A 14,687-nucleotide genomic window follows, 5' to 3' on the forward strand; every position below is an offset into this window, starting at 1 on the left:
GGACATACCATGGGTCTGTATAGAGGCAATATGATATTTTCTGTCTTATTATCTATCCCCTTCTTAATTATTCCCAACATTTTGCTAGCTTTTTTGATTGCTGCTGCACATTGAGTGGTTATTTTCAGAGAACTATCTACAATGACTACAAGATCTCTTTGTTGAGTGGTAACAGCTAATTCAGACTCCATCATTTTATATATATAGTTTGGATTATGTTTCCTAATGTGTGTTATTTTGCATTTGTCAACATTGAATTTCATCTGCCATTTTGTTGCCCTATTACCCAATTTTGTGAGATCCCTTTGTAGCCCTTCGCAGTCTGCTTTGGACTTAACTATCTTGAATAGTTTTGTATCAGCTGTGAATTTTGCCACATCACTGTTTACTCCTTTTTCCAGATTATTTATGAATATGTTGACTAGTACTGATACCAGTACAGACCTCTGGGGGACATCACTATTTACCTCTCCATTCTGAAAACTGACAATTTATTACTACCCTTTGTTTCCTATCTTTTAACTAGTTACTGATCCATGAGAGAACCTTCCCTCTTACCCCATGATAGCTTACTTTGCTTAAGAGCCTTTGGTGTGAGACCTTGTTAAAGGGTTTCTGAAAGTCTAAGTACACTGTATCCACTGGATCCCCTTTCTCCACATACTTGTTGACCACCTCAAAGAATTCTAGTAGATTGATAAAGCATGATATCCCTTTACAAAAAACATGTTGACTCTTCCTCAACAAATTATTTTCATCGATGTTTCTGACAATTCTGTTCTTTACTATAGTTTCATCCAGTTGCCAGATACTGAAGTCAGGCTTACCGGCCTGTAATTGCCGGGATCACCTCTGGAGATCTTTTTAAAAATTGGCATCACATTTGGTACAGAAATGAATTGCCCACTGTCACACACAAACCCAGTAGTAAAGCCAGGATTTGAACCCACATTGGTTATGTCTTATCACTTTCACCACAAGACTACATTTCATCTCTCCTTTTCCTCTCACAAGGCCAGCAAGATCAAAGGGGTTGCTAAGCATTAGGCAATGCATCCAGAACAGAGAGCCATATTCTAAGGGGTGCCGTAAAATTGATGCTGACTATAATGTGATGCCAGGATACTGTCATCAGTCGAAACGAACATATATTCATCATGAAAAATAAACATAGAAAATAAAATTTCAGCTCTCTACAATAAATTATCCAATCTATGCAAACTAAAGATTCACACCTATTAATTTCACTCTTTAAAATGCTGCAGTTGTTGGAAAAAGAAAATCTCAAACACTAGAAAAAAATTTACTCTCATGGTCCTTTTATAGAACACTCATAGAAACCTGAAATGATATTTCCCCCCACAAACTGCTAAAAAAAACTGAGTAGTGCGCAAACTGCAAGAAACACTTAAAACTGACACTCTAAAAAAGAACAGAATTTTTGTAGATTATTTTTTGTTTATGTTAATGTTTTTCTTTCTATATTACCCTTCCCCAGGACCATGTCAAACTTGTATAAAGATGCGTATTGGTCACAGAAGGATCTAGATGAGAAAATCCATGAAGCCCAGAAATGTGCGACCAAATGCAAGATGAGTTGTTTCTCTATGGAGCGCATGAAATATTTTAACCAGCAGCTGTGTCAGCGTAAACAAGAGGGATACAGGACATCATTTATAGATCTGTGGGGGCTGATCATTGAATATATGCTGCATGATGGGGTACAGTATCTATTTATTTTCTCAGTGAGCTGCAGATGCTTTTACTATAAAAATTAGGAGCAATAAATCTGAGGAGAGATTGCATGCCCTGTGGTGCTGTAGAGATATCTGCATCAGGAAATTCTATTGGAATCAAATTAGTTTTGGAATGGTTTGGTATAAAATGATACCATATATTGGGGTGGCCAAACTTACTGACCCTCTGAGCCACATATGGCAATCTTCAGAAGTTCGAGAGCCAGGGCACACCAGTTGGAGAGAGGCTTCAGCTCCATGGGGCACATCTGACAGGGGCTTCAGCTGCACTCCTGGTGAAGCCCAGAGCTCTGGAAGGCACTCCCCACCGGGCTGAAGTCCCAAGACCCCCTTCTCCGCAGGGCAGAAGCCCTGAGCTCCACCCCAGTCTGGTAGGTGGAGAATGGGGTGTGCATGGGGGGCTCCGCAACCTGCACTTTAACTGTAAGAGAGCTTCATGCGACTCATGAACCAGTTTGGACACCCCTTTGATACATTAAATAAATTGTATTTTGGCTGCAGGAACACTGAAAGTGCAGCAGGTCCTTAACTACTTTGTGATGTTAAACTGGAGGCCAGGCCTCTTTTTTGCAGATGAAGTTTGCACGTGCAAAAAGTGTTGGCGATGCAGATCACAATATTTTCATTTCTATGAAAATCCTGTGTAACAGCAAGGTATCATTAGCAGTAGCAGTAGCACCTCCTAACCTACAACCAGAGTCTCACAGCTAGAGATGTATGTCCCTGTTTTGCATCCACACTTTAATTATAGGTACAAAAGTGTGAGTGCAAATTTTGCGAGTGGATATTGCACCTGCAAAGGAGCGGTCACTCTCCAAATTCAGTCTTGACCATAGGAGCCATGAAATTCCACCACAATAGCTTGTGACCCCCATTTGGGATTATTGGGAATATTCTGATTTTTAAATTGAGAATGTATCTTCGAAAGCTGTAGAATGGCCACAGGGTTTTGTCTTATAGCTCACAATTATCTATGAAGTACACTGTAATGTCATCTCAACCTTAAGAGAGAGGTGAGTGAACGTGGGCATGTGCAACGTCATTGATGCTTTTTCTGTGTTGCATTTCATACAGCTGCAGGTTATCACAAGATTTTAATAAGTAAAGCATGCTTTTTAAGATCAGTATGGAAATTAGGGTTGCATCAGCACTGCTATAACTGTAATTGAGGAAACACTCATCAGAATACTATTAGTGGGTGAAGTTGTCTATGCTTGTTCTAAGTGCAAGCCTACATTTTACACTAGAATAGCATAAAATGTTTTTTTGCCCAGGCTTGAGATAGCCAAATGTGAAATAATGACACTTTTTACCAGTTAAAGATTATCTATGCTGTTTTTGTGCTTAGATGACTCAAAACCAGCATTTCTGAAACTTGCAAAAAGGTCTACTATATGAAGCATACTACTATATTTTGTAGATTTTTTTTCTTTTAGAAATAATTAAATGATACATATTTCAGAACAGCAAATAGGTTAGTTTTATACTATAATGGTAAGTGATGCCCTGAAATACAGTGCTCTTTCTACACTATAATATATACGTGTGTGTTTGTTTATGGAATGTTGTTCATTAAACTAGCATGTATATTGTTTAGGTGGCTCTGTCTTATGCTAGATCCATATGAAATCTTCTGCATACTTTAGCCAATTTTTCCTCCTTTTGAATAATCTTTACCATGTTTATTTAACTGTCAAACTGTCCATAATCTTCAAGGACATGCAGCTATCAAAGCTGTCTGCTGTTCATGGGACTTTGGAATATCCCAGACAGCCAGATCTCCTTGTTACAAATACAGCCTTATAGAGAAGAACTTGGTTGGGATTCAGGTATTTCACTATAATATTCTAAAACCAGACAAGGCACCAGATTATGATGGCCCTTATGCAGTCACTGGGTGATGGGGTTATGGAAGAAACCTACTCACCATCCCCTTACATGACCACTGAAAGGTCTCCCTCGATAGCAACTCCTTCAGTCAGAGAAAAGTAAGGACTATTTTCTCCCCACTCCAACCCGGGGGAACAAACTGTCTGAAAGGAGTTGGGGAGATGACAGGATTGTGGCTCTTCCCTTCCTTCCATTCCTTGTACCAGCTCATAAAACAAAGCTGAAACATCAGGAAGTGCAGACTGTGTACGCCTGTGTGCATTGAGTAGCCCGGGGGGGATTGTATCTGCCTGAGGAACAATCATTGCCAGTGTTTCTCCTGGGGTGGCATGGCTCTGTGCCACCCTGCGTACAGGGCTGGGGCATAAATGCTGCAATCTAGTTCTCAGTAGAGAGTTCCTGTGTCATTTCATACATTCTCAGGTAACTATTTTTCTTAAAAACAGAAAGAGAACCAGAAACTCTCAGACCAGCGGGAAGCGGTGAAAGAGGGTCAGAACCCGTTGCCCATCTATGTGGCAGTCAATGTCCGGGACAAATATAGCACTCTAGATTTCAAAGGTAACAATGATGTTCAAGCGATGTGTTTGGTTATAAATCTACCATGGTTTGGGTTTTGTCATAGGCACGCCTGTTCAGTTGTTGGTTGTTCTTTGCGCTCTGGAAGCGCTTAGAGATCGCAGCCCCATTTGTGCTGTACAAACATTTGCAGAGGATATGTCTGCCCTGCAATCAGGACAGTACATGTTGACATATCCTAACTAGCTATAATGGGGCTAGATTGGTAAAAATAGCAGGGTAGCCATGGCAACATAGGCAGTATAGCATGGGCTAGCCACCTGAGTACGTACATAGGGCCCTGTGCAGGATTATACTTGGGTGGCTAGCCCATGCCACCACCATGCCGCCAGGACTACACTACTATTTTCAGTGACGTTGCATGATCAAAGCTAGTTCGGGTATGCCTGCATGTGCTGCAGTTGTGCCTCATGGTTGTTGTGTAGATATACCCAAAGAGACAGCTAAGGAGAGTTTTGGGGATTCCAAATTTCAGGATTCTGATCAGAATTAGAAGTATAAGTGTAGAAATATCATAAGACAGGCTGTTCTCAGAATATGATCTGGCCTGATTGGAAGAAGAAACCACTGGAAATATTTTGAGAAATAAATGCTGTTTTCATGACCCAAGAGGACTTCACTGAATTTTGCTCATCACTACTTCAGTATTTTTCTCTTCAGCCAAGAAGAGAAAAAAGCAAATCAAGTACTAGGCTTCCTTTCAGTGCTGAATTGGAAGTACGACACCCTCTTGGATGAAAAGAACATTATTTCCCCATGTTCTTTCAGCCCTGGGCTTTCTTCACAGTGTTGTAAAAAGACCTCTGCACTGGATTTGAAAAGAACATCCCTGCTAGTGAAAGAGAAAATATCTGCCTTCATGATCATCAGTGTCACATATATGGAATCAAATCATTTACTTTGAAACAGACGTTCTAGATTAAACACAGAGAGTTGCACATATACATTTGTATAAACCTAATTTATGCGCACAATAGGCCTGATTCTGCTAACTCCACTGATGCCAGGGAAGTTACTCTGGTGTAAAACCAGTGAAAGTGAAAGCAGAATCAGGCCAAATGTACACACACAAAACAATGTATTTGTGTGTGCGTATGCCAAGTTAGTTGCCTAACTTGCATATAAGGTAACTTCACATATAAAAGAGACAAAAAATCATAAATTCAGCTTCATGCAGCTAACTTTGAAAATCTGGCCCAGAAGATCATAGAATCATAGAATATTAGGGTTGGAAGAGACCTCAGGAAGTCATCTTGTCCAATCCTCTGGTCAACTAAATCAGCATCAACTAAATCATCCCAGCCAAGGCTTTGTCAAGCCAGGCCTTAAAAACCTCTAAGGATGGAGATTCCACCACCTCCCTAGGTAACCCATTCCAGTGCTTCACCACCCTCCTAATGAAATAGTGTTTCCTAATGTCCAATCTAGATGGTGGTTTGTAAATTATTTTTTGCAAAGATCAGATAGAAAACAGAAGGCTTATTCCATCTCAAACTCTTTGATTCATTTAGTAGCAGTTTCTCTCTTTCCAGTCATTTGGGAGACGTTTCTAAATGTCTTTTGTGTGGGTCTGTTTGCAGAATGGGTTGAGTTCACTCCTTATGAGGTGGGATTCCTGAAATATGGAGCATTTGTTCGCACGGAGGATTTCGGAAGCGAGTTCTTTATGGGACGGTTGTTAAGGAGGCTCCCCGAAAACCGGATTTGTTACCTTCATGGTGATGTATTGTCCTGCGAAATGTCAACCTACTGTAATAACACAAAACCATAATCAGGAAGTGGGTATTTGTTGGTCTGTAACATTCAGTACTAGCATAGTGCCTGCCATGAGATAGATCTATCTATCTATTGATCTATCGATCGATCTATCTATCTCATCCAAATAAGTATGCTAAAGGAATGTTAAGATTGCAAAATAAAGTAATCAAAAGTTTGGAAATGCCACAACGAAAGTTTCTGTGCAACTATAATTTGGCCTCCTTGTTCATATGCAATGTGATAAAATTGTACACAAGCTGATTTTTTGGTTCAGTGGCTGAACAGAAAAATCAAAACCAAACCAAATATTTTTCACATTTTTTGGTGAAACAAAAAAGTCAAAACACTTTTTTCAGGTACCATGAAACATTTCACTTAACTCAAAATGAAACATTTCATTTTGATTTTGGTTATTTTAAAAAAAGTAAATTAAATTCAAAATAAGTCATTTTGAATAGAAAAATTGTAACTTTTCATTTAAAAAATGTCAAAACAGTAGATTTAGATTTTTTCGGTATTTTGTCTTTTACAGAAACAATTCAGCAAATTTGACATGAGTCTGTGAAATGTTTCAGTTGACTGGACTCTGCATATTTTGGTGAAAAAAAGTTTAAAATGAAAAATTTCACCCCACTCTAATTATGATAGAGTCTTTAATGACATGTTTCCATACTATTTTTCCACAGGATCTGTTCCTCCAACAGTCTGTAGAGTGGATGGTGCTCACTCAATGAGCAACTATTCAATATTTTGTTTTCTCCTCATTGTTCAATGTCTGGCTCCAGGCCTTATTTACTGCACACCATTCAAACTCTGCTCTGGATACAGGATTATTAATGAACTCATGGGCTTTTCTGTGATGCTTATCTCTGAAGTATTTGAGTGCTTTAGAACCCAATTTGAGATATCTAGTGCCTGATTTTTCAGAGTAGTTACCATTAGATAGCACTTCATGTGTTGAAAGCAATTTCCAGTGACTTCAGATGCAGCTGTGTGTGCTCAATGCTTCCGCAAATCAGATGCAAGAGTCTCAAGTCAGGCGCCCAGAAAATGAGGCACACACAATTAGTGATTAGGTGTGAATAGTTTGCTTTAAGTAACTTGCCCAACATCATACAGGAACTTTGTGGCAGAGGCAATGAGAGAATACAATTCTCCAGAACAGCATTCAATTGCCTTATACAGGAGACCATCCCTTCTCATTCTGCAATACTCTACCTCGTTCACTACTCACCTTTCAATTTCTGCACCAGAAAAGACATGGATTCCTTCGCTACATGACTCTGATTCATTCCCTCAGCAAGTTCATCCTGTGCATTACATGAGGCAGGGTTCTGTGGAAAAAATATTATGTCATCATGTAAAAAAGCAAAAGAAAAAGCAGTAAATCCATCATAGGATGTCATATTGACTACCACCTGGGTCATCAGCAGTGCTGGAAACTTTAGGACCACCATTCAAACCTCTGTCGCTTGAGCTAAGGGAATAACTTGTAGCAGTAGTAGGTTGTCATCCTTTATGTGAACCAGCCATTAGCGGAGGATGAGACATATACTTTGCAAGAGGGGTTTCATAGATATTTGCTGATGGCAGATAGTGATAAGACTCAGGAATATTGGGTTCTATTCCTGGTCTGGAAGGGAATGTTCTCTACTGGTCACACATACATGTCTGTCCTGTCCCTGTCTCAGTCCTGTCTCTTCTTCCCTACCTCATTCCTGAATCTTTGTCCCAGGCTCTGCACCTGGCCAGTCCCAGCCATCACTCCCTCTGGATCCTCATCCCAGGCTCCCCTTCCAGGATCTTCATCTTTTGTCCCCCACTACATCAGAGTCGCCTTCCCCAGTTTCCTCATTCCAGTACCCTCAAGCTACTCATTAGAATGGAGTTATTTGAGAAAAAAAGAGTCTGAAGTTCAGGACATTCTGAGTTCTCAGGACACAGCCAAGTTTAGCTTTGACCTTGTGTCTCTAGCCAGCATGCAGCTAATGGAGATATGGGTTTATCAGCAGTATTAAAAATGAGACTGTAATACATTCTATGCACATGCTGACTCCCATCTTCTCTTCCTTGGGAAGTAGTAAGGCCTTAGCCTACATATCCTAAAAACATGTTTAAAACTAAGTCATATGGAGTGTTTCGCTCAAAGGTAAAGTTAAAATGGTAGATTTGGTTCCAAATGGGACCATTTGAGAGAGCTGTTCAGAGCAGCTCCCATCTGAGATGCCAAAAGTGTGAGTCTGAGAAGTATGAGAGAGGGTGTGGGCAGAAAAGTTGATCTTAGAAGGAAAAAAAGAGTGGCTGGAATGTAAGGGGATGAGGAGGGTTTGGGGAGATGGCAGAACCCTTCAACATACCAGGGGGACTTTTCCTTTTGATAGGGTAAACTGTTGGATAACCAGAGAATTCCCATTCAAAGGGGATTCAGGGCAACTCAAGGCTGGGACGACTTTTGTACAGACAGGAGAGCCCTGCTCAGTGAAGTTAGGGAACCACCAGAAAAGGTAAGTGGATGGGATGATCTCAGGCTTATTGCAATAAAGCTCTATTCAGCTTCCTGAGAGAGTATTTCTACACCTGGATTTCTCTCCCATCACTTCCTTTGTTTCGAGTGCAACATTACTTGTGGTAAGTTAGAGATATAACACTCCCTGTGGTTGACTTCTTTAATTAGTTAAAGTCAGCACCTTTGAAGTGTCAAATATATTAAAACTTGAAGGTTTAGGAATGTATGAATTGTGCTTTTCAAGCTCCCTCAAAAATTAACTGAAGAAAATTGAAAAAGTTGATGGGGAAGGCAAAAGGCAGTTTTCAGTTAGATGCTTCCAAACGTTCACTAGATTAGTTTCCATAAAATCTTTTTCCCTTCACAGGCATGTGGAGCAGTGTATTTTCTCTGAACCTGTTATACATCTGGAGTTTGTCCAACAGTTCAGAGGACTTCTGGCACAGGTGGACTCGAGACAGAATAGTTGATATTGGTGAGACATTTGTATACCTCAACTTTGTCTTTCATTCATGTTTAAATTGGAGATTCATGCCTGTCTGACATGTGAAGCCTGTCAAATAGTGTGAACATCTTCTCTCCAGGAAGGTTTTTCTAAACACTTACTGCAGAAGCCACAGATAGAGCCAGGGGAATGCCTTTGCTGCTGTGCTAAGTTCTTTTGGCTGGTCTAGGAGTAGCACTGATGGGATCCTCCTCAGCTGAAAGAGAATTACCATGATGCATGGACTTAAAGGAGGAGGATGCAAATCAGGGGAAAATATTGCTGCAATTATGATAACTACAGTACTAAAACTACAGAGTGTGTTAAAAAGGGTTAAGCTTCATCAGGCAGTTGAAAGTTACCACACATCCTGCAGAAAAGGATGCAGCATCACATTTGCTGTTGAATCTTACAGACAAGCACATGCATAGACCAGAACCAGAGACCAACACAGAGAATAAAACTAGGCAATATTACAGCAACAACAGTACCATGACTACTTTAGAAGTTATTGTTTGTTGTTGGTTAAATAAATCATCCTCATACCTGCCTCAACCATCACTGAAATACAAGGACAACACCCCAAAAATAATTATACGAAACCCAAGCTTTTCTCTCCTTGTTTCCCCTGGTACAGAGGAAGAGCCCGTGCTGCCTACTAGGCCACATGAGGTGAAAACTCACTTGCTCACTCCTGAAGGCCCTTTTTCCAGTGCTCTTCGAGATGCTTTAACAGATCGCCTCTCAGTTGCTCAATATCACAATTTCCTCAAGGGATTCCAGGTGCATAATGACTACCTGGGGAATGAGAAGTTTTATAGATGGAAAGGTAATAGCACTGGTTTTTTAATGGTATCTTTTGAGGTGGTTTTGGGTGTGGAATTTAGTGAGGCGGCCTGGGCTTGGAGGAAAGGGAATGAGCATTAATTTCTAACCCACCACAAATAGTAAAATTTGAATCTAATTTAGAAAACAATTGTTTGACCAATCACCTGAATTGTGCAAGGCTGAAAATCTGTAGTGATATTAGTTTGGTAGGGCTTAACTCCTACCTCCTTGGGGTACTGTCGGGGCTGCTCTAAGTTTTTTGCTACCCCAAGCACAGCCAGTGGGAGTCGTGATCAGCCGGACCTGTGGACGCGGCAAGTGAACAAACCAGCCCGGCCCGCCAGGGGCTTTCCCTAAGCAAGTGGAATCCCAAGTTTGGGAAACACTGCTTTAGGATAAAGCTGAGCTATAGTAGTGTGGCAATGAAATTCAATTGACAGTGTGGGATGAACCCTTTCTTTTTCAACTCTGTTTTCTTCAAAGAAGTTGCAGATTTGCTCATACATTGTTTTTCTTATGAAAAAAAATATTTGCCTTTTAGATACTGTGTTAGACATGTCTCCCAACCAGCTGAGTCAGCAATCAGATCTCCTTGGCATGGTAGATGCTGGATTTTTCATCAATACCAGCTGCCCACCACTTTTAAGGCTAGAGAGGAAAGTGGACGTCATCCTGCATTTAAGTTACAGTGCAGGATCGCAGACATTGGTGAGATGAATCAATTTATTATTTGTTTTCTCTAGTGATAGTCTTTTGCCTGTAACTTTCCAATACTTAATAGCTAGAAATATTATGTTATTTTAATTATTTCAACTAATTTATTAAATTAATTACATTTTAATCCCTATATTTCCATTTCCAAGCATTAGAAGAGGAAGGTGATTCCAGGAGAGAGAAAATTCAGCTGCCAATTGTAGTGGTATGAATCCTTGTTTTAGACCATTGATCTACACATTGCCGTTAATTAAAACATCTCACTTTCATTTTCATGTGATCTCATCATCACAGACCACTAGGGCTTAGAAACAAACAAACAAAAACAAAAATAAAAGGATATGGTTGTAGAATTCTTTTAGTGGCGGAGATTTGTGAGATGCATTCCACCTATGGTGAGTCTTTCAGTGTAGCAGTTAATGAAATTGTTCCAATTCCCTCTATTATGCTGGAAATGTCTGATGTTGATTTATGAATGTATTGAATCTTCTGAAAGACATCAGTCTGTTTTCCATCAGAGTTGTAAAAGGGACCTGTTGTGATATACACTGAATTGATTATGATTTCAGCTCAGACAAGATGGCTAGTATTGTGGAAAACTCAAAGATGCTACATAGGAATGCAGGGATCTTCTGTCAAGTCACACTAAACTCAGATTCTAGAAGTGTGAATAAAGATGAAGAGTAATTTCTGCTGCTTCCAACTAGATGTGTGTGTGTGTGTATGTGTGTAATAATGTGTGTGTGTGTGTGTGTGTGTGTATAGCTATATCTATGACATGACAGCCTCTCTGGAGCAGAAGAATTTTACAGGCTGGGAATGAGGGATACTACAGGGAAAGCTCTGGAAGCTATCTTTGGGGGAGAATTTAGGCAGAATCTTAGGTTTTGTGGTTAAGTTAATCAAGTTACCTATAAAGCCTTAGCCCAGGGAAGGAGCAAATTTGCATATTTATATTAAGTGTATTCACTTTGTTAGGGGCTGCATGGGAATGTCATGTGCTTACATTGACCATCTTTGTAAAATGAGGCTATTGACATTTTTGTGAGTGACAATAGCTATGCCCCTACTTTTCAAGTTATATGACACACAGTATGTATGCCTGACAAACCATCATTTCATCTTATGGCATCCACTGGGATAAAATGAGTCTCACTAGGAAGGATGCTGAGATTTTAGTATGTTGATACAAACTATTTTCTATTTGTTTAGCATATATAGAGTAGTATATAATACTACAAGATGATGATGTGTGCATTTCAGAATGTGAATCAAGTAAGACATATTATGTTACTTGAGTCAGAGTATTGTAGGTAATGAAAATGTAATCTAATTAAAAACGTTATCATGATACTTATATACAAGGGTATGGGGTTGCATACACAAACCAAACTTTGCTTCCTGATGTTTGAGCACTTAGCCATGAATCCAAAACATTTTCTTAATGTAGTTTTTTCTGACTAAATTCCATAAATTATATTTAATGCAGCCTCTTTGCTTTCCTGACACTCCATACTGTACTCTAAACTTTTGTTAGAGCGGTCCTATTCAAGACCCTGTTTTAAGAATTCTTATCAATCCATATTTCAAGTTATTAGTCTAGCTTTAAAACTCTATTTACAGTTTGTAACAGTTACTGAGTTCTATTCGTATCATGTGATGATTTTGTTTTGAGTACTCGCGGTGTGGGGGGGAGGGTAACTACAATACATAGTAGATGTTATTTAACATAATCTCATGGGTCTCAAACTACGTGCAGCCTCACAGGTGTGCCAGGAGTATCATATAGGTATCCTATAATCTTAATCTCTTTGGGCTCTAATACTGTTCACTTCTGTAATGCTCTAGCCTCTGGACCAGGCCTGTAAATACTATGCAGATCAGAAAATCCCATTCCCCAAAGTTTTCCTGAGTGAGGAAGATAGGAAAAATCTAAAGGAGTGTTACCTGTTTCAAGATTCAGAAACCCCAGGAAGCCCCATTGTGGTATTTTTCCCACTCGTGAATGACACCTTCCGATATTATAAAGCACCTGGTAAGTTGTTAACAGCTGCAAAACATTTAACTAAGGGTCAGCATGTCTGGTCTACCCACTGACTGGATCCCCATTTCTCATTTGATGACTCTTTCTACTGGCTGGGTCCCCACTGGTCATTTCAATTCCATGAACCTCTCCATTGGTTAAAGTTACCATTTTCATTGTTACTTGTATCATCAACTGTCCCTTGGCTGTGAGATGCTCAGCCCTTGTTTCAGTCTCATGTTTCATTCTGTCTCTCACAAATCTGCTTATTATTAGTGTAAAATGTTGTCATCAAACTGTGATAAACCCAATACCACAGCAATGTCCTGTTGAATCTTTTTCCTAGGTGTGACACGCTGCTGCTCAGAGATGGAGGGGGGCAAAGTTGATGTTACTAGTTGCTCTTCCCCATATAATACATTCGCAATGACATACACTGATGAGAATTACCACCGGCTGGTAAATCTAAGTGAATACAACATCCTGAATAATGCACACCTGATTCTGCAGGCCTTGCATACAGCAGTGGAAAGGAAAAGGCAACAGAAGAAGTAGACACCATCCCAAATGCCTATATCTTCAGGGTTGAGATTTCTGTATTTCCCAGCACATGGAAGGACCAAAGCTTGCTGATGATTGACCATTACACGCCACAGAAGCTGCTTAGCTTGGATACCTCAGTGGATTCTCTTTCATCTCTGTGTAGTGGTTGACTTAGATAACCAAAATTCACCATCTGTGAAGACTTTATACATACTTTGTTCCCTAATTAATTTAATTACAACAAAGCTGTTTATAGACTACTTTAAAATTATTCCAGAACTCTAATAATGAAGTTTAAGTAATGCTAAGCTAATACAGTATAATTTATGGCATATAGGAAATATATTTTAAATCCTTTTAAAATGTAAAAGTAAACCAAGACAACATAGGTGCAATTTGTAATGCCGACAGACCCTGGTTGTCGGCAGGTGGGACTGAATCAGGGACCTCTGGAGTTTAGTGCATGAGCTTCTACTGCATGAGCTAAAAGCCAGCTGGCTGTTAGCTAAGGCTGTAGAGCAAACTCATCAACTGCTCTCTCTTTAAGTGGTCTCAGTGCCACTAGATGGGACAGAACACCACACCAGAAGGTGTGTGGGTTACACAGTCACTGAGGGGAATGGGATGGGTTGAATGAGTGGTTTCTTCCCTACAACTTTCCTTCCTCTAGTGCAGTCCACACCAAACTTTCTTGTGCCAGTGAGGAAAACAGGAGATGCTCCTTTTCTTCCTTCCCTTCCACTGTTGCTAGTGTCTGTAATAGCCCCCAATTAAACCATTCTTTTACCTTCCCTGCTGTAGCTCCTGTGGTTGGTCTGGTCATACAGATCCAGCTTCACACATAACCTGCAGCAGAGATAGACGTGTCAGCTGCTGCAGGGCTTATTCCTCCTGCCTTTAGGGGGCAATGTAGGAAGGCTGCATAAAGATACCCCTTCTTTCCCACCAGTTATGTTCCCAATTCTGAGGTAACACTGAACCCAGGAGAGGGCCCCAGAAAGCACTTAAGCAGGAGCCATGCACTCAGGAGTGGTGCATATACTGCATAAGGCAAAGTATCCACACCATGCAAGTGGCATTTGATTCCCAAAACTACTTTCAGTTTAGCAATTATCTTGAAGGTCTGTGTCAAAGTGTCTGGAAACACAATAAGGACAAATGCCCCCCACAGTCATACAAACAGAGGAGTGAATGGCTTCTAGTTGTGTAATGAGCCCTCTTAGATTTGGGTGAATCAGACACCTAGGTAGAGCAGCATACTGGAGAGTCAAACTCTGTACCTGCATGCTCCATCCCACTCGTAGCTTGGGGTGGATAGCAGACCTATATGTGGGATCAAAGACTGACAGGGCTTGCCAGGAGGCTGCATTAAAAAATGTATTTTTTTAAAGGAAAGTGTCTTTCCACTACTGTGAGAGCACCTGGTGTTAGCTGTAAAATGACAAAACATACTGTAGCAGCCGCTGCATTTCACAAACAAGATATGTTGACAGTAATTCCCACTTTACTAATAAACCTGAAGTCCTGATGCTGCAAATCTACGGCTCAGGGTCCAGACATCAGTTTTTAAGAACTCAGGAGTTGTGAATAAATCTGTGTTTTTGT

General features: G+C 40.2%; 1 protein-coding gene across 1 annotated transcript in view; it reads left to right on the forward strand.

Moving 5' to 3' along the window:
- The window catches only part of LOC127052398 (cytosolic phospholipase A2 epsilon-like), a 38,915-nt gene extending 25,821 nt beyond the window's left edge, over window positions 1-13,094 (forward strand). The window contains exons 12-19 of the mRNA XM_050955996.1: window positions 1,499-1,721; window positions 4,094-4,208; window positions 5,807-5,944; window positions 8,858-8,965; window positions 9,612-9,803; window positions 10,344-10,510; window positions 12,365-12,551; window positions 12,886-13,094. Coding sequence (XP_050811953.1) covers window positions 1,499-1,721; window positions 4,094-4,208; window positions 5,807-5,944; window positions 8,858-8,965; window positions 9,612-9,803; window positions 10,344-10,510; window positions 12,365-12,551; window positions 12,886-13,094 — 1,339 coding nt within the window. The remainder of the gene's footprint in view (window positions 1-1,498; window positions 1,722-4,093; window positions 4,209-5,806; window positions 5,945-8,857; window positions 8,966-9,611; window positions 9,804-10,343; window positions 10,511-12,364; window positions 12,552-12,885) is intronic.
- Window positions 13,095-14,687: the final 1,593 nt, after the last annotated feature.

Source organism: Gopherus flavomarginatus, chromosome 5, assembly GCF_025201925.1.
Source record: "Gopherus flavomarginatus isolate rGopFla2 chromosome 5, rGopFla2.mat.asm, whole genome shotgun sequence".
Taxonomy (NCBI): domain Eukaryota; kingdom Metazoa; phylum Chordata; order Testudines; family Testudinidae; genus Gopherus; species Gopherus flavomarginatus.